The 20184-nt window shown below is 43.4% G+C and overlaps 1 protein-coding gene across 3 annotated transcripts in view; it reads right to left on the bottom strand.

Moving 5' to 3' along the window:
* The window catches only part of brf1b (BRF1 general transcription factor IIIB subunit b), a 460829-nt gene that overhangs the window by 94325 nt on the left and 346320 nt on the right, over window positions 1–20184 (bottom strand). For all 3 annotated transcript variants that reach the window (XR_011887761.1, XM_072272380.1, XM_072272371.1), the window contains exons 12-13: window positions 7557–7618; window positions 4934–5015 (exon numbers count right to left, since the gene is read on the bottom strand). Coding sequence is in view for 2 of the 3 variants with exons in the window: in XM_072272380.1 (XP_072128481.1) it covers window positions 4934–5015; window positions 7557–7618 (144 nt within the window). In the remaining variant the exon portion in view is untranslated. The remainder of the gene's footprint in view (window positions 1–4933; window positions 5016–7556; window positions 7619–20184) is intronic.

The raw sequence follows: 20184 nt of genomic DNA, 5'->3' as shown, positions 1-20184 counted from the left end.
GGTCCGTGGCCCGGGGGTTGGGGTAGTGGGACACTGGAGTGTCATCTCATCGTCGTCTGTTTCCATCAGGGCAGGCAGGTCATCTTCTTCTATGTCTGCCTGCCTCGATGTCAAAGGTCGAGGTTCGTCGTCTGCTGTGGCTGATGTGGAAGGCTTGAAAAACGACAGTATGCTTGACTACTTAGCCTCGCGCATTTTTCTATCATCTCACGCAGTTGCTTCACGTTCAGTTCCTGGACAACTTCACTTACGGTCCATTCGCTACTGCAGTCAGTTTCGATTGTTATCCTTTCCTCTTCCAATTGCATCAGCTCTTCATCTATCAGTTCTTGGTCATGGGATGCCAAAACCTCTTCAACATCATCTTCGTCAACTTCCACAAGCCAAACTCACTTTGTTCTTACTCCGTTCACCACGATCGAAACGCTTAATTATGTCTAGTTTTACGCTAAGTGTAACACCCTTACGAGCTCTTTCAGGCTTTTCCAATACCTTAGAACTCATCTTGCAAACAGATGCTCAAAATAAATCGACATAAAGCACAGATGCTCACAGGCACGTGTTTAAGCAATGCCAGCTAGAATGCAGTTCCGGGGGAGGAGCTTGGCTGTTCGGGCGCACGCTGCCTTTTTTCGTAACAGTGAAAACACCTTCTGTTAGCGAAAACAGGTAACTAATGTAGGTCTTTCGTAACAGCGAGACCATAAGACCATAAGGCATAGGAGCAGAATTAGGCCATTCAGCCCATCGAGTCTACTCCGCCATTCCATCATGGCTGATCCCGGATCCCACTCAACCCCATACACCTGCCTTCTCATCATATCCTTTGATGTCCTGACTGATCAGGAAACAATCAACTTCCGCCTTAAATACACTCACGGACTTGACCTCCACCACAAGCTGTGACAGGGCATTCCACTGATTCACTACTCTCTGGCTTAAAAAATTCCTCCTTACCTCTGTACTAACAGGTCACCTCTCAATTCTGAGGCTGGGCTCTCTAGTTCTGGATACCCCCACCATTGGAGAGACCCTCACCACATCCATCCTATCTAGTCCTTTCAACATTCAGTCGGTTTCAATGGAATTCCTCTAAATTCCAGTGAGTACAGACCCAAAGCTGCCAAATACTCCTCATATGTTAATCCCTTCATTCCCAGAATATTTTATTTTGCTGTCAATTTCTGACCCCATTCCTGGCATCAATGTGGTGAGCATTTGGGCCATGATGACAGATGAGAAGAGGTAATTTATCTCAACTGCTGTTTTTATTTTGTGACAAGCACAATAACAGACAGACTGCAACAGCTCGGAGAGAACTAACTCAGTCACATACAGACAGGGGAGGTAGCTATTAAGCATCCCGGTTACAGTCAGGATGGCACACAAACACACAAATGAATAACCGTGTAGCCCGAACAAAAATAGATGAACTTGAACACCTCACCATAATTCTACTCAACACACACACAGCGAACGCATTTCAAAACAGGAATGATAAGTAATGCTGGTCACTAGGAATGCTGGGGCGAACTGTCAACCAAGCCCCCGGAGCGCCACAATATCATTCCTTTGTAAAACACTATTCTCATAGAATTGCCAACTGCTAGGGTTGAAGCTTTTTAATAATAAGCAGCAAAACAAAATAAACTGCTCAAGAAACTCAGCTGATCAGGCAGCATCTATGGAAAGAAATGGACAGTTAATGCTTTGAGCAGAGGCATTTCATCATAAAGGCGGGCACTGTGGCTTATAAACCCCTAACACTGAAAGTAGCCAACACAGTCATGTTGGCAAGGATATTGGAAGAAATAGCCTAGGATGGGATACAGGATGAACGTCTCTCAATCTAGTTATTTCTCCTGTTTGATTCTGTTCCACAATGGTTGGAGAAAGTCCGGTTAATCTTCATCTGGTCAGGAAGATAACAAAGAGATAACTTGGTTATATGGCTACAAAAGCAAACTACTACAGATGCTAGAAATCTGAAATGAAAGAAAAGATTAATAGCTGAAAATACACAGCAGATCAAGAGGTTTCATAAAGTGAACATTCAGAAAGTAAGGGACACCTGCATCTCTTTGGTCATGTCCACATTGAAACCCATGCTGTTGTGCTCGCACCATTCTACCAGCCACTCTATCACCTCTTTGTACACCGCCTCATAGTACGGAGAGGTTATGTCGGCAAACGTAATAATACAGTTCAAATTGGATCTAGCAGTGCAGTCATGCATAAGCAGCGTGACCAGCAGCTGGCTCAGGACGCGGCCCTGGGAAGTGCCGGTACTCAGCGTGATGGAGCTAGAGATTTTACTGCCAACACAGAGTGGCTGTGGTCTTTCTCTTAAGAAGTCCAAGATCCAGTTACAGAGAGAGGTGTTGCGAACCAGTAAGGAAGTTTACCCACCAGTTTCTGAGCTAATTAGATGAACAGCATCCTGGCGTATGAGGCACCATGTGAACAGTGTAATAGCAGGGATCAGCGAGCAGAAAATCCCAACTCTGTGACCATATTTTGCAGGCTGCCCCCAGCACATAATGTTGGTTGTTAATGCAAATGATGCTTTTCACCGTATGTTTTGATGCACATGTGATAAATAAATAAATCAGAATACTTAATGAATTTGGGCTGTCTGTGAAGGGCAAATACTACTGGGGCCAAGCTGGAATGCACTAACACCCGATACTATCTTATCTTGATATTACCTATTGCCCCTGTACCTCCTGCCCAATGGATATTCATCACTACTCTGAACTGATTCCACAACCTACAAGCTCACTTTCAAGGACTCCTTACAACTCAGTATTTTTTCATTTGCACAATCTGTCTTCTTTTGCACATTGGTTGCTTTTCCATTTTTGTCCATGTATAGTTATTCATCAATTCTACTTTATTTCTTTATTTTCCTGTAAATGCCTGCAAGAAATGAATCTCAATGAAGGATATAATAACATACGTACCTTGACAATAAATGTACTTTTACTTTGATTGTGATACTTGTTCAGGTCGAGTAGACTGCAAGCCAATGATGAACTGGATTTGGAATTGGTTTCAGTGAAAAGCCTGTCTTGCATACTGTTGATACAGCTCAGATTATTATACCAGTTCATTGAGGTAGAACAAGGTCAAGTGATAACAATGCAGAAGTTTGAACTGCAGGCTCTTGCTCTCATCTGTGTGTGATCATACGTTTGTGAGACTGTCATTGGCATTGAACAGTATTACCATCACTGAAAGCCCAGAATCAGTGTCCTGGATGTTACCATTGACCAGAAACTCAACAGGACCAGCCAGGGAAGACAGTATTACAGTGAATGACTCAACTCCTGATACTGTAAGGCACAGTACTTGTTTCAAACTTGGCTAAAAGTGTGGAGATTGCCACTTTTTTATCTTTGAAATAATGGTCTTAGAACCTTTTAGAATGTAGAACACTACAGCGCAATACAGGTTCTATGGCCGACAATGTTGCGCTGACCTTTTTAATTTATTCTAAGATCAATCTAACCCTTCTCTACCACGTAGCCCTCCATTTTCCTCCATTCAGGTTCTTATCTAAGAATCTCTTAAATGCCCCTAATATATCTGCCTTTACCACCATCCCTGACACTCTCTGTATAAAAAGTCTACCTCTGACACCCCCAATACTTTTCTCCAAACACTTTAAAATTAATCCCCTCTTATTAGCCATTCCCCTGTGGGGTAAGAAGTCTCTGTCTATGCCTCTTATCATATCGTACAGCTGTATCAAGTCACTGCTCATCTCCCTTTGTTCCAAAGAGAAAAGTTCTATCTCGCTCAACCCATCCTCATAAGACACGTTCTCTAATACAGGCAGCATCTTGGTAAATCTCTGCGCCCTCTCTAAAGTTTCCAGATCCCTCATATAAGAACTGACCTCTAACTGGAGTTTTATAGAGCTCCAACATTACCTCACGGCTCTTGAACTCAACCTAGCTAATGAATGCCAACACACCACATGGCCTTCTTAACTATACCTTGTGCGGCAACTGTGAGGGATCTATGGATGTGAACCCCAAGATCTCTCTGTTCCTCCACAGTACCATTAACCCTGTATTCTGCCTTCAAACTCAACCTTTAATAGACATTCCATTCTGCAACTGGGTGGATATCCCATCGACAAAAACAAATCAGTCCACAAGAGGTCTGATGGTTTTACAGAATGAATGGCATAAGTAGTTTAACTTACAATGCAAGGGAAAGCAATTAGAACGAGGGCCTCCTCCAGGGTCTTGTCAATTTTATGAGTGATAACTAAACACATGGAAATTTCAGTATATATATCAGAAAGGAAGCTGGACCTGAAAATGTTAACTATCAAAGATCTCACTTGCCCCAGACATTCTCTCATCTCCCCCCTCCCATCAGGAAGAAGATACAAAACCCTGAAAGCACGTACCACCAGGCTCAAGGACAGATTCTACCCCGCTGTTATCAGACCCTTTAACGGACCTCCTGTACAATAAGATGGAACCTTGGCCTCACAATCTACCTCATTATGATCTTGCACTTCATCATTTGTCCGCACCGCACTTTTCTGGTAGCTTTTACACTTCATTTTCTATTGTTATTGCTTTAACTTGTTCAACCTCAGTGCACTGTGCAATGATCTAATCCGTACGAACAATATACAAGACAAAACTTTTCACTGCATCTTGGTACATGTGACAATAATAAGACAATACTCAATAACTGTTTGCCTCTCCACAGATGCTGCCTAACTTGCTGAGTAGTTCCAAACCTTGATTTCAGACTCAGCCCCTGCAGGTTTTGATTTCTTTTCATGAAGCATTTGAAACTGCACTAGGATTTGAGGCAAAATTGTGGGCAGTGGATGGAGATGCAAATGCTCCTCTCCATCTGCCCTCCCATTTGCACCCCCCACCCGTTCTTTCTCAGGAACACTCACCTTTCTGCTCTTCCAGATAGTCTGCATTCTCTTTCAGCCACAGCTCCGTCTTCTGTTCCACCTCTTCCTCATTCAGTAGGTACTGCACAAAAAGCACAGGCCACAATCAGGCTGGAGTCTGCCTGACCACCAAACCTTCAGTGTGGCTCAGAGAAAGACACACATGGCGCTGCTCTTTGGCAGATCAATGAGAACTTGTCATAGAGCACTATAACACAGAAACAGGCCCTTCAGCCTATCTAGTCTGTGCTGAGCTATTATTCTGCCTAGTCCCATCGACTTGCACCTGGACCCTAGACCTCTGTAACCCTCCCACTCATGGACTTAAACGTCTTTTAATGTTACAACTAAATCTGTATCCACCACTTCGGTTGGCAGCTCATTCCACATTTGCACCACCCTCTGGGTGAAGATGTTCTTCCTCAAGTTCCTCTTAAATATTTCACACTCCACCCTTAACCCAAGACCTCTAGTTCTAGTCTCACCTAATCTCAATGTAAAGAAAGCCAGTTTGCATTTACCTTATCTATACCCTTCATTATTTGGTAAGCCTTTATCAAATCACCCCTCATTCCCCTACACTCCAGGGAATAAAGTCCTAACCTATTCAACCTTTCCCTATAACTCAGGTCCTCAAGTTCTGGCAACATCCTTGTAAATTTTCTCTATACTCTTTCAACCTTATTGATATCTCTCCTGTAGGTAGGTGACCAGAACTGCACATATTACTCTACTTATGGCCTCACCAATGTTTTATAGAATTCAGTATAGCATCCCAACTCCATGTATTCAGTACTCCGATTTTTGAAAGCCAAAATACCAAAAGCTCTTTATACAGCCCTATATATTTGTGGTGTCACTTTCAAGTAACTATGGATCTGTATTCCCTGATCCCAGGCGGCCACAGGCATCTCGTACGGCTCCATGACTGGTTAGATGCTGCCTGTTTTGCTGCTGCTGTTTAGGGCGGCAATGAAAGTCCTCCATCTCTTCTGTCCTTGGCCATCTTCTCTATTGTGCCCCAGATATGGTTCAAGGTCCTCATTTCCATGACCACAGCCCACTCTTAAACCTTGACCTGGAAACTGCAGCACAGTTTATCTGTGCTAGACAATTCCATTCCAATTAAGAAAATAATCAACCTCAGAGGAAAATTGCAGTTACACAGTGACTGTGTTCATTCCCAACTTTTCATGTGCATGATGTACTAACATAAAGACAAGAGATTCTGAAGATGCGGGGAATCCAGAGCAGCACACAAAAAATGCTGGAGGAACTCAGTAGGTCAGGCAGAATCTCTGGAGGTGAATAAACAGTTGACGTTTCAGGCTAAGACTCTTAATCAGAACTGGAAAGAAAGGGAGTAAAAGCCAGAATAAGAAGGTAGGTGATAGGGAGGAGTACAAGCTGGCAGGTGATGGGGGAAACAAGATGAGGGGGAAGGTGGGTGGGTGGAAGTGTGGGAATGAACTGAGATAGGTGGAAGAAGTGAAGAGCTAAAGAAGAAGAAATATGATAGAGAGAACAGTGGACCATGGAATAAAGGGAAGAAAGAGGAAACCAAAGGGATGTGATGGGCAGGTTAGGAGAAGAGAAGAGAAGGGGAACCAGAGGGGAATGAAAAGAGAGAGATCAGAGGGGGGAAGAAATAACGCCTCCACTGATTGACTCTTATGCATGCTTAGCCTACAGAAGGTACAAACCACTGTGCATCCTGAACTCATAGTTCAATACGTTTCTACAGTACAGAATTGGATGGATGGACACTCAAGGGAGAACAATCTGCAGGCTTACAAGGAAAGGGAAGACTGATTGCTTTTCTCAGTGCCAATGTAGACTCAGAGGGCTGAATAGCCTCTTGTGCCATTAAAAAGATATATGATTCCAAAGCATCTTTAATAGAAAGAACATCCAAAGCAAAGTTTGTCCTAATAACTCCCAGGGCAGAGATTTATGAGAATGTTGCTAGGACTAGAGGAGAGGTTACACAGGATAGGCCTTTATCCCTCGAAATGTAGAAGACTGGGAGGTGATCCCAAAGAGGTGAATAAAATCATGAGGGGCACAGACAGGGTGAATGCACTTAGTCTTTTTCTCGGGGTTTGGAGAATAAAAAATTAGAGGTTTAAAACCAGAGATTTAAAAATCAACCTGAGGGGCAACTTCTTTGCATAGGTTTAGTGGGATACGGACTAAATGGGACTACGTTAGCCGGCACGGATCAGTTGGGTCAAAGGACCTGTGTCCATGCTGTATTAGTCATACAGGTGAGGTACTAAGCTCAGGTCAGAGAGCGGCTGCGGGAAAAGTGTGGCCATCTCCCTAAAATGCACTGTGATCTAGCTTCCAAAGCTGAAAAGCCAACAATCTGCCCACACTACTTAGTCCCACAGTAGTTTCACCAGTAACAATAAACTATTATATAAAGTTACCTCTCCCAAAAGAGCGCCTACAAAAAGAAAAGAGAAACCATCAAATGTGATTACAGGATTGAAACCAGATTCTGAACAATTCGATGGTGCAGATGGCTAGAGAAGTGTTATTGTTTAGTCCTTTCTTTTAGTACAGCAGGTGATCTACAATCTCATATTTCCTAGTAATAATGACTGCACAATGAGCTTACCCTATCGATTTCCTGGTCATCAATCCCATTCAGGTCAAGTTCACCTTTCTGAGGATCGGCTCCTGTGAGGAGAGAGAATAAACAACATTTTCAGTGCATAAGGTGCCCCTTATGTGCTCGGCTCTCTGGCCCGGTTCAGAAGCAATATTTACTTTTGTACTACATTGAACACACAGCAGTACAGCACAGTCCAGGCCCTTCAGCTCACGATGTTTTTCCAACATTTTAACATCCTCTAAGATCAATTTAATCCTTCCCTCCTATATAGCCCTTTATGTTTCTAATATCTATGTGCCTAATGTATCTGCTTCTACCACCACCCCTGGCAGGGAGTTCCACATATCTGCCACTCTTTGTGTAAAAGAAAACTATTTCTGATGCTCCCCCCCCATACATTCCTCCAACCAGCTTAAAATTATCCCCCCTTCTTGTATTATCCATTCCTGCTCTGGGGAAGGTTATCTCTGGCTGTCCACTCTATCTATGCCTTTTATCATCTTGTACACATCTATCAAGTCACCTTTATGTACCATACTTAGATATGATCTCTGAATAAACCCCGGAACTTTCAAGGAGAGTCAGTAAACACTTAATCAAATAAAGGTTTAGTCAAACAGGTTGTTGTTGTTGTTCAGTCGTTAAGACAATTCCGACTCTTCGTGACCTCACGGAGTCCTGCACACCAAGCCTTCTTGTTGGAAACTGCCTCTCTAAGATCACCCAAGGTCTGAGTAATATTATCTATGCATCGTAGCTTCTGTCATCCTCGTCTTCTTTTACCTTCTGTTTTACCTAACATGAGAGTCTTCTCCAAGGAATCCTGTCTTCTCATGATGTGGCCAAAATATCTTACTTCAGTGATTGGCAAGTTGATGGAAAAGATCCTGAGAGGCAGGATTTATGAACATTTGAAGAGGCATAATATGAATAAGAATAGTCAGCGTGGCTTTGTCAAAGGCAGTTTGTACCTTACGAGCCTGATTGAATTTTTTGAGGTTGTGACTAAATACATTGATGAAAGTAGAGCAGTAGATGTAGTGTATATGGATTTCAGCAAAGCATTTGATGATACCCCATGCAAGGCTTATTGAGAAAGTAAGGAGGCATGGGATCCAAGGGGACATTGCTTTGTGGATCCAGAACTGGCTTGCCCACAAGAAGGCAAAGAGTGGTTGTAGACGGGTCATATTCTGCATGGAGGTCGGTGACCAGTGGTGTGCCTCAGGGATCTGTTCTGGGACCTCTACTCTTTGTGATTTTTACAAATGGCCTGGATGAGGAAGTGGAGGGATGGGTTAGTAAACTTGCTGATGACACAAAGGTTGAGGGTGTTGTGGATAGTGTGGAGGGCTGTCAGAGGTTACAGTGGAACTCTGATAGGATGCAACACTGGACTGAGAAGTGGTAGATGGAGTCCAACCCAGATAAGTGTAAGGTGGTTCATTTTGGTAGGTCAAATATGATGGCAGAATATAGTTTTAATGGTAAGACTCTTGGCAGTGTGGAGGATCAGCGGGAGCTTGTGGTCTGAGTCCACAGGACACTCAAAGCTGCTGCGCATGTTGACTCTGTGGTTAAGAAGGTATACGGTGCATTGTCCTTCATCAATCATGGGATTGTGTTTAAGAACCAAGAGGTAATGTTGCAGATACATAGGACCCTGGTCAGATCCCACGTGGAGTAATATGCTCAGTTCTGGTCACCTCACTACAGGAAGGATGTGGAAACCAGAGAAAGGGTGCAGAGGAGATTTACAAGGAGGTTGCCTGGATTGGAGAGCATGCCTTATGAGAACAGGTTGAGTGAACTCGGCCTTTTCTCCTTGGAGCGACAGAGGATGAGAGGTGACCTGATAGAGGTGTACAAGATGATGAGAAGCATTGATTGTGTGGATAGTCAGAGGCTTTTTCCCAGGGCTGAGATGGCTAGCACGAGAGGGCACAGTTTTAAGGTGCTTGGAAGTAGATACAGAGGAGAGGTTAGTGGTAAGTTTTTTACGTAGAGAGTGGTGAGTACGTGGAATGAGCTGCCAGCGATGGTGGTGGAGGTGGTTATGAGAGGGTCTTTTAAGAGACTCCTGGATAGGTACATGGAGCTTAGAAAAATAGAGGGCTACGGGTAACCCTAGGCAATTTCTAAGGTAAGGACATATTTGGCACAGCTTTGTGGGCCGAAGGGCCTGTATTATGCTGTAGGTTATCTATGTTTCATAATCAAGCCTCCTCGTGAGCAGTAAGGCTGCATTTCTTCAACTTTCTCCAGCATCCAAGTTCAAAAGCGTTAACTCTTTTGTATTCAGCCTTACTAATAGTCCAGCTCTCACAGCCATACATCAGAACTGGAAATACCATGGACTTGACTACACGGATCTTCGTAGCCAATGTTATGTCTCTGCTCTTCAGTATTTTATCTAAATCTGTCATTGCTGCCCATCCCAGAAGTAAACACTGTTTAATTTTGTGGCTGCATTTACCATCTATAGAAATCATTGAACCGAGGAAGACAAAATCTGTCACTGCTTCCACTTCCTCTCCATTTATTAGCACAAAGTTAATAGGGCTGATTGACATAATCTTGGCTTTCTTAACAATGAGCAACAATATTACAAGAGGAGGTTAGGAGAGTCTAAAAAGAATAAACTCAAGAGATTCTGCAGATACTGGAAATCCTGAGCAACACAAGTGAAATGCTAGAGGAAATCAGCAGATCAGGTAGCATCTACGGAGGGGAATAAACAGTTAGCATTTCGGGCTGAGACCCTTCATGGCGATGATAGGTCCTGATGAAGGGTCTCCACCGGGAGTGTCAACTGTTTATTCATCTCCATAGATGCTGCCTGACCTGCTGACATCCTCCAGCATTTTGTGTGCTTTACTTACGTATTATCTCTGAACAAGCCCAGGAGCTTTTGAGGAGTGCTAGTAGGCACTGAATCAGATAAAGGCTTGGTCTAAGAGGCAGGTTAAAAGAGAAACGAGGTAATGAGACTAAGGGTGGAGTTATGAAGGCCAATGAACCAAAAGCTCTCTTTACTTACAGAACATTAAACATCACAGCACAGTAAGGCCCTTCAGCTCACAATATTGTGCTGACCTTTTATCCTGCTCGAAGATCAATCTAACCCTTCCCTCCTACAGAACCCCCCCCCCCAATGTATCTCTATTCCATGTGCCTGTCTAAGAGTTTCTTAAATGCTTTTAATGTACCTGCCACTACCATTACCTCAAGCAGGGTGTTTCATGCACCAACCACTCTCTGTGTAAAGAACTTACCTTTGACCCCTCTATATTTTCCTCCAATCACTTTGTATTAGTCATAATACTTCTGCTCATTGACAATGTACAACATTCTTGCAAGTTTCTAGACAACAATCAGTGTATTCTAATTGTTCAAATATCCAAATTTAAAATGATAAACATATTATTAGAATGAAACAGAAAGGGCTCCTCTTGTTCTGCAAGAATTCTCAGCAAGTGCACAGTGAGTCTTTCACCACTCCAATGTTTCTATTAGATGTGATCCTGCTTTAGTGAGTGGGTTGTAATGGAGGTGAACTTGGAGCAGGTGAAATAATCCAAATTCTCCCTTTGGGTCTTCGCTCCGGGGGACAGCACTGAGATAACACAATAATTGAACACAGCCATCAAGCCAGCTGCTGGTACAATGCACCTTGCCTTGTTTTGAAACCCCATCCACGGGACTGAAACTTTTGTTTTTTGAAGAGCTGGGTGTTTTAAGCGGCCTCATTAAAATGCAGACTGACCCTGCCTAAGGGGGATTTCCTCAGAAAGGGAGAACCAGTCCGGTTTTTTCAAACCACAGCTAGAACAGGGTTATGGTAACACTGTGCTGAAGCTGCTGGACAAGCAAACAAAGGCTTTGACTACTGATCCGATGATGTGGATATGAACTTCATCAAGGGAGTTCAAATAATTAAATCAGTCTGGAATTAAGAGATAGTCTCAGATTGTTATAAACACCCCCCCCCCCCATTGCTTCTTTTAATGTCCTACAGGGGAGGAAATTTACAATCCTCATCACTCTAGTCCATCTGTGACTCCAGACTCATTAATGCAGGTAAATGACCTGAGACGGCTGGCTGGTGGCGCAACGGCATCAGCGCCAGACTCCGGAGCAAAGGCTCCAGAGTTCAAATCCCAGTCGGGCCACCCCCCCCCCCCCCCCGAGCACGCTTTCCATCCGTGCCGGGTTGAGCGTCGAGCTAGCCACTCGGCCTTGTAAAAAAAAAAGGGTTGAGACAGGAACGTTCATATTGTGACCTGGTTAATCCGAAAGGAGGCCAATCCTGACACCATGCGCCAGACAAGAATGGCTGACTGTCTGGTGCGACACGCTAAAACAAAAACCTGAGGCATCCTATAACAAAGGTCAGAAGGGAATCACCTTAACAAACTTCTGCAGACGTTCTGTTGAAAGTCTCCTGACTGATTGTGGCATGGTCTGGTACAGCAATGCAAATGCACAGGAACATAAGAAGTTGCAATGAGTAGTGGACCCTTCCCAATACATCACGGGCACATCCCTGCCCACCACTGGTGGTATCACAGAAGATGCTGCCTCAAGAAAGCAATGTCCATCATTAAGGACCTCCCCCCCATCCAGGCCATGCCATTTTCTCACAGCTACCATTGGGCAGGAGGGACAGAAACATGAGCTTCCACAACACCAGGTCCAAGAACAACTCCTTCCCTTCAAATATTCTGTTCTTGAATAAAATGAACTAAACCCAATCACTACAGTTTTAGCAACACTATGGCCATTTTGCACTAAAGTACACTTGATATTTTTGTTCTAATTGTGTTTTCTTGTAAAACCATGAATAATTTAGGTTTAATTTAATGTAGGCCTGTCCTGAGATTGGAGGACTGTTTGTGTGTATGTGTGAGGGAGGGAAGGAGGAACAAGACTTGTGTAGCTGTTGCAGTTTTGTCACTTGCTGTGTTCTGTGTTGTTCTGCCAAGCACGGTGGGCATGCTGTGTTGGCACCGGAAAGTGTGGTGACACTTGCGGGCTGTCCCCAGCATGTCCTTGGGTGTGTTGGTTGTTAACGCAAATGACACAATACACTGTATGTTTCAATGTACATGTGATAAATAAATCTTAATCTGAAATTCCAATCTGAATTTATATTTGTCTTGTGCATGCTGATTATCTGATGCCCTGTGCCTGTGACACTGCTACAAACATTTCACTGTACCTGTGCCTGCACGGACTTATGCAGATGACAATGAACTTGACCTTGACTTTGAATTAGAAGCATAGCAGAAATTCTACACCATCCAAATCCAATGAATGGTTAAAAATTGCAGCTCATCACTTAGGCTAGAAATTCATGCTGTTTCATTTGTTCAAAATTAGAATATCGGACAGGGATGGTTTAATGGCACCCAGGGGTTCTGCACACCACTCCTCTCCGTACCTGCACCTCTGCACCAACTCAACAATTCATCTAAAGCCAACATTTGGGTGCCCCTTTTTTACCCAAAGTCTCATTCCTGTCATACCAGGAGTCAGCATTACATCATTATATTAATATCCAAAGTCTACATCAAAGAAAAAATTATCTATCTATCTAGCCCAACAAAAACCAATGTGCAAAAGAAGACAAATTGTGCAAATAAAAGATAATACTGAGAACATGAGTTGTAAAGACCTCAAAAGTCATGGGTTGTGGAATCAGTTCAAATTTGAGGTGAGTGAAGTTATCCATGCTGGTTCAGGCACCTGATGGTTGAAGGGTAGTAACTGTTCCTGAACCTGGTGGTGTGACCTCAGGCTCTTGTACCTTCTGCCCAATGGTGGTAGTGAGAAGAGAGATGGCCTGAATGGTTGAGGTCCTTGATGACAGATACTGCTTTCTTGTGGCAGTGCAGCTTGAAAATGTGCCCAGTGATGGCGAGGGCTTTGCCTGTGATGGACTGGGCAGTGCCAACCACTTTCTGCAGATCCAAGGCTCATTTCAGCACCATCATGGGCTCCATCAAACATCGAACCTGACCATACTGATCCTGTGTTAGATGTAGGTTACAGAGCAAAGCAGCACAGATAAAGGCCCTTCAGCACAATGGGTCCATGTTGACTATGGTGTCCACTCAAAATGTTCTTTCCAAAATGTCAGCATCTTACAAACACGTATTCCTGGAGCTGAACTAATCCTTACATCACAGAGACAAGACACCGGAGCTAATTTCTCAGCATCATGCCAACCTCCTTCCCTGCAGTCCCCACTCCCTTCTCCCACTCAACACTTGCTTGACTCCCATCAGCATTATCTTTTCTGATGAAGGTATAAAGTAGACATTGACTCACTTTCTCCTGAACCACCTCTTTAGCCACATGTTAAACAGCATTATCTTCCTATTTCTGGCCTGACTAGATGTGGCACGGGTAACAATCCTGAGATCACCACCCTGGAGATCCTGTCCTTTAACTAAGCACCTAACTCCATGAACTCACTTTGCTGGACCTTATCCCCCTTCCTACCTACCAATGTCATTGGTACCAATATAGACCACGCTCTGGCCACTCACCCACCCACTTAAGAATGCTATGGACTCGATCTGAGATGTCCCTGCCCTGATACCCGAGAGGCAACATACAATCTGATGATCTTGTTCTCGTCCACAGAACATCCTTTCTGTTCTCTTAACCAATGAATTTCCTATTCACCTTGCCTCTTTTCCCCTTCTTCCCTGATGAGCCAAAGAGCCAGACTCAGTGCCAGAGACCCAACTGCTGTGGCTTTCCTCTGTTGGGTCAACCCCTCCCTCACCCCTCCAAAAGTATCCAAACATGTTCTTGAGAGGAATGATTACCTGGTTACAAGTTCATGGTTGATCTGACTGAAATCTCAATTCTGTATTCCTGCCTATCTGTTATCCTTCAGCCCCACCCTACAACTTATCAAGATTCTACCCAGCTCTGCTTCAAGAATATTCAAAAGCTCTGACGGCATTTTCCTATGAGAAAGAGAGATCACAAACCCTGCCAGAGGAGGACATGTTTAAGAGGCATTTACATTGGACAAAGCACAGAAGGATATGATCCTAATCTGGGCAAATAGGATGAGTGTCGCTTGGCAAAAAGGTTATCATAGACAGGGTGGACTGAAGGGCCTGTGACAAGAGAGTGCAGATACTGGAATCTGGAACCATAATCAATCTGCTGGAGGAACTCAGAGGGTAAGCAGCATATGATAGCATAGTGTAACACTATACAGTGCCAACAATGCAGGTTCGATTCCAGCTGCTGTCTGTCGGGAGTTTTTACATTCTCCCTGTGACCATGTGGGTTACCTCCGTGTGCTCCGGTTTCCCCCAATATTCCAAACGCATACAGATTAGAGTTAGAAAGTTGTGGGTATGTTATGTTGACGCGGGAAGTGTGGCGACACGTGGGCTGCACTTGGCACAGCTTTGGACTATGCTGGTTGTTGATATAAACAACACATTTCACGGCATGCTTCGATGTACAAGTGACAAATAAAGCTAATCCTTAATTATCAATGTTTTGGTTCGAGCCTCTGGATTCCCCAACAAATTTACGTTAGATATTTACATTTGTGCCCCTGATTTTGGTACCTTGCAAGTCTAGGACCAGAGAACACAGCCTCAGTATCTACACTATGCTACCTGTCATTACCATCTGACACCTTCCAGAGTAAATAATTGCAGATCCCCCAGTCATTTATCTTGTTAAATCTCCTGTACACCTTCCCAGTGCGTTTATGCATTATTGCTAAACCGATGCCAGATCCTAGACTACATAGGTAAAAAAAAAAGGTGACAGATTCTGAAATCTGGAGTTTATAATAAACTGAGAATCAGATTCACAATTATTATCACTGACTTAGATTATGTTTTTTTTGTTTTGCAACAGTAGAGCAGTACAAATATATAAAATTATCACACAAATAAATAGTGCAAAAAGAAGAAATAATGAGGTAGTGCTCATGGACTGTTCAGAAATCTGATTGTGAAGGGGAAGAAGCTGTTGTTGAATCATTAAGTGTGGGTCTTCAGGCTCCTGTAACTCCACCATGATGGGGCAATCAGAGGAGGCCATGTCCCAGATGGTGAGGGTCTTTAAAATGGATGCCACCTTTTAGAGACACAGCCTCTTGAGGTTGTCCATGATAGTGGGAAGGGTTGTACCGTGATGGAGCCGGCTGAGTTTACAACCCTCTGCAGGTTTTTCCAATCCTATGCATTGGAGCCTCCATACCAGGCAGTGATTAAACCAGCCAGAATGCCAAGCAGCATCTATGGAGACCCAGCATCAGCATCTATTGACTAAACCTTTGCTTCCACATATGCTGAGTGCTCCACAGAGTTGCTGCAGTGACTTGTTTATTGCCCCTAAGGTAAGGAAGTTACTTAAAGAATCCATCAATCGCACAGATTGCTGAACACTTTCTGTAGAAGTACAGAATCTAACAACTGGGAGAAAGATAAAACTGAGGAAGATTAAATGAAGCCCTACAGCAAGACTGAATGGTATTATCTCATCATACTGTGCGGTCCCCTTCTCTCTCTGCAGATCAAACCTGCCTCCATGACAGATTCCCTGGAGCACTGAATCAGAACAGCATGGTTCCCTGTACATGGTGTGTAACAACCAGCAAACGCTCACAGTCCTGAGGACAGATCCTAAAAGTCTCTCCTTCTGAGAAAAACACTTTCAACTAAATATTAGAATCATAGACCATAAGATATAAAATATTCAGCCCATCAAGTCTGCTAGCACAGAAACAGCTTCCTCAACCCATCCAGTCCATGCGAAACTGTTATTCTGCCCAGTCCCACCAACCTGCACCCGGATTGTAGCTTTCCATACCCCTCCCATCCATGTATTTACCCAAACTTCTCTTACATTTTGCAATAGAACCTGCAGCCACCACTTCACCTGACAGCTCGTTCCACACTCGCACCACCCTCTGAGTAAAGAAGCTCCCCCTCTGGTTCCCCTTATCCAAATGTTTCCAATAGTGGAAGAGTCCAGGACCAGTGGGTACAGCCTCTGAATACAAGTGCAGGCCTTCAGAACTGAGTTGAAGAGGAATTTCTTTAGCTGGAGGGTACTGAATCGGTGGAGCTGTGAAGCCCAAGTCATAAAGTATATTTAAAGCAGAGGACAGGTTCTTGATTAGTAAGGGCATCAAAGGAAAAGGCAGGAGAATGGGGTTGAGAGGGAAAATAAATCAGCCATGATGGAATGGCAGAGCAGGCTCAATGGCATAATTCAGCTCCTACGTCTTTTGACCTAATGGATTCAGGACCACGTCTAGTAAGTTACTGAGTGATATAAACTGAAAGAGTCCCAGCTTGAGTCCCAGTCTCCACAGGGTTCTATTTCAACCTTGGATAATAGATATAGTGTTATTATTAGTTTCTGGACGTTTGCAAAAGAGCCTTTCAAAACTGCAGGACATCCCAACGGGTTTTACAGACTGTGACGCATTTTGGAAATGCAGTTAATCACTCCTTTAGGAACAACTGCAGTCAGTTTATTCAGAGCAAATTCCTGCAAGCAGCTGGAGACACAAGAGACTGCAGATTATGGAACCAATCAGATGAATGGGCTAGGGCCCAAAGCTCCGACCGTCCATTTCCTTCCACAGATACTGCCTGACTTGCTAAGTTCCTCCAGCATTTTATGTGCGGTGTTGAAGATTTTCACCGTTTGCAGAATTTCTTGTGTTTCTGCAGAGGATGGAAAACGCTGCACATATTGGTATTGTGGAACCTGTGAAAAGCAGGTACAGATTTGACAGCTGTCTATTCCATAGGCACGTAGAATTACAATGGATTTACAGCAGTGAAACAGACCATGATGATGCTCCGCAGGCGATCTTCTCCAATTTATGTCATCTCACTCTCAGTAATCCTTCTATTTTTGTGTATATCCAGTTTCCTCCCAAACCAATCTATGTTATTTTTCATAAAGGTCTCCATGATCAACCATTCCAGTTAGTAATGCATTGTGAACACTCTAGCCCACTACATACCACTACATATTATTCTGTTTACATTGCAAATACATGATGATATAAATGTATTTATGCACATTTATTCAATATCTGTACTTTAATCTCTAACTTCCAATTTTTTGTATAATTCCTTCTACTTTATCATCGTTGAAGGTTGTCTTTTGTTGCATGTTGTGCCCTGACCAACACACCACAGTAAATCCCTAATACATGTAAATGTATATGGCGAATAAAGTTGATCCTTGATGTAATCTCCTTGACTTACTCTGGGAAAGAAGTTACAGAAAGTTGTAAAATTAGTCAGCTCAATCATGGGTACTAGCCACCGTAGTATCCAGGACATCTTTCAGGAGCGGTGTCCATTATTAAGGAGCCTCATCACCCAGGACATGCCCTCTCCTCACTGTTACTGTCAGGAAGGAGGTACAGAAGCTTGAAGGCACACATTCAGCAATTCAGGAACAGCTTCTACCCCTCTGCCATATGATTCTGAAATGGCCACTGAACCCACAACCACCACCTCACTTTTTAAAAAACATATTATTTCTGTTTTGCACTATTTTTAAATATAACTATTTAATATACATATGCATACTGAACACGGAGGGCAGAGCTTAGGATGATGGCACCTAACGGTGACTCCTTTTCTTGCATCTTCGGAAACAGCTCTATTTCTACCTTTAATATCTCCCTTTTTCCTTTTCAGGGTTCTTCTGAAGACCCTGACCTGGAGATACACACAGACTTCGGTTCTTTGCGGGAATGGGACCTGCTCTCAGAGCCTCACGACCTGCCGCTTTTCAATATGCCAAGGACGCGGCCTGAAAGACTAGTGTGCCGTCAGGGTGCTGGACTTTTGTGGCTCTGGAGGTGGGCGGATTCAAGGTCTGTGCCACTGCAGAAAACTGGTGTGTCATAGGAGTACATGGAAGATCGAAAGCAACGAGCTGGCTGCTGGCTGCGTGCCCAGGGAACCGAGTTCTTTCGGCACAGAGCTTGGAAAAAGCGATACAACAGACTTTTAACACCATAAATTGGCAAGTTGTTTTGTTATGTCTCTCCTCGCGCTGTGAAATGGGGAGACCCCTTTTTCCCTTATTAGGGACAGAGCGAGCCTGTGGTATGTCAAATTACCAGGTGAACAAATAGTCTTTGGGGTACTGCAAGTCTGTGTCTTTATTGATGCTTTGCTGCACGCTTGAGTGCTCGGTGGAGGGTGCAGATGCTTTTTTGCTGGTGGGGGCGGGGTCATCACTTTACTGCTGTTTATGCGTAGGGGAGCTAGGGGGGTTTTGGGGTTCTAACATTTAACCATCATTTATTCTTTGGTGAACTCCTCTGCTTTTCGTGGATGACTGCGAAGAAAAAGAATTTCAGGATGTATATTATATACAATTCTCTGACATTAAATGTACAAATTGAAACCTATTGAACTTCTTGTAATTGATTCACTTATTTTTTTTCTTTCTATATTATCATGTATTACATTGAACTGCTGCTGTTAAGTTAATAAATTTCACGACACATGCCAGTGATAATAAACCTGATTCTGATTCAAGAATAACTACAGGTGTCCCCCGCTTTTCGAATGTTCACTTTACGAAACCTCACTGTTACGAAAGACCTACATTAGTACCCTGTTTTCGCTAACAGAAGGTGTTTTCACTGTTACGAAAAAAGCAGTGCGCAAAAAACCCAGCGCGCGATAAAAGGCAGCGCGCGCCCCGAGCAGCTGCTCTCTCCCGGATTTGGAACTGCATTCTCCCTGGCATTGCTTAAACACGTGCCTGTGAGCAGACCATCAGTGTGCTCCGCGCTTTCCCGATTCCGGTAAGTGATACTACACTGTACATACATTATTTCTACTTTATATCGGCTGTGTATTTTTACATGTTATTTGGTATGATTTGGCAGCTTCATAGCTTAAAGGTTACTGGAGAGAGTGTTTTTGCCAACGGCGCTTGCGTGAGATTTTCGCTACGGAGAACAGTTCAGGCAATGATTGTGGAAAAGAATTTCTACTTTATATAGGCTGTGTATTTATCATATCATTCCTGCTTTTACTATATGTTACTGTTATTTTAGGTTTTATGTGTTATTTGGCATGATTTGGTAGGTTATTTTTGGGTCTGTGAACGCTCACAAAATTTTCCCATATAAATAAATGGTAATTGCTTCTTCGCTTTACGACATTCTGGTTTACGAACCGTTTCATAGGAATGCTCCACCTTCGGATGGCGGGGGAAATCTGTAACTTATTTATTTGGTTCTTAGTTTTGGAATCCCTAAGGGTAAAACATTCCCATCAAGGAGGGAGCTCACTGCCTCTTCTTGAGGGCAATTAGGGATGGGTAATTAAATGTTGACTCAACCTGTGAAGCCCACTTCCTTGAATAAAGTGAATAAGAAGGATACCTTACCAAACTTTTCAAAGATCTAAATTCCCTGAACTTTTCTGATCAGCTTAAATTCTCTGTTCTGCAACCACTCTAAGAAGGCTCTTTCTTAGCCTACTCCAGTCTCAGATTCTTTCTGTAACATGAAGAGAACTACGTTACAGTACAGCAGTGGGATCTGACTCACGTTCAACAATAAACCAAACTGACCAGCTATATTATG

Source organism: Mobula birostris, chromosome 1 (genome assembly GCF_030028105.1).
Source record: "Mobula birostris isolate sMobBir1 chromosome 1, sMobBir1.hap1, whole genome shotgun sequence".
Taxonomy (NCBI): domain Eukaryota; kingdom Metazoa; phylum Chordata; class Chondrichthyes; order Myliobatiformes; family Myliobatidae; genus Mobula; species Mobula birostris.
This window is presented reverse-complemented; position numbering and strand designations above follow the sequence as displayed.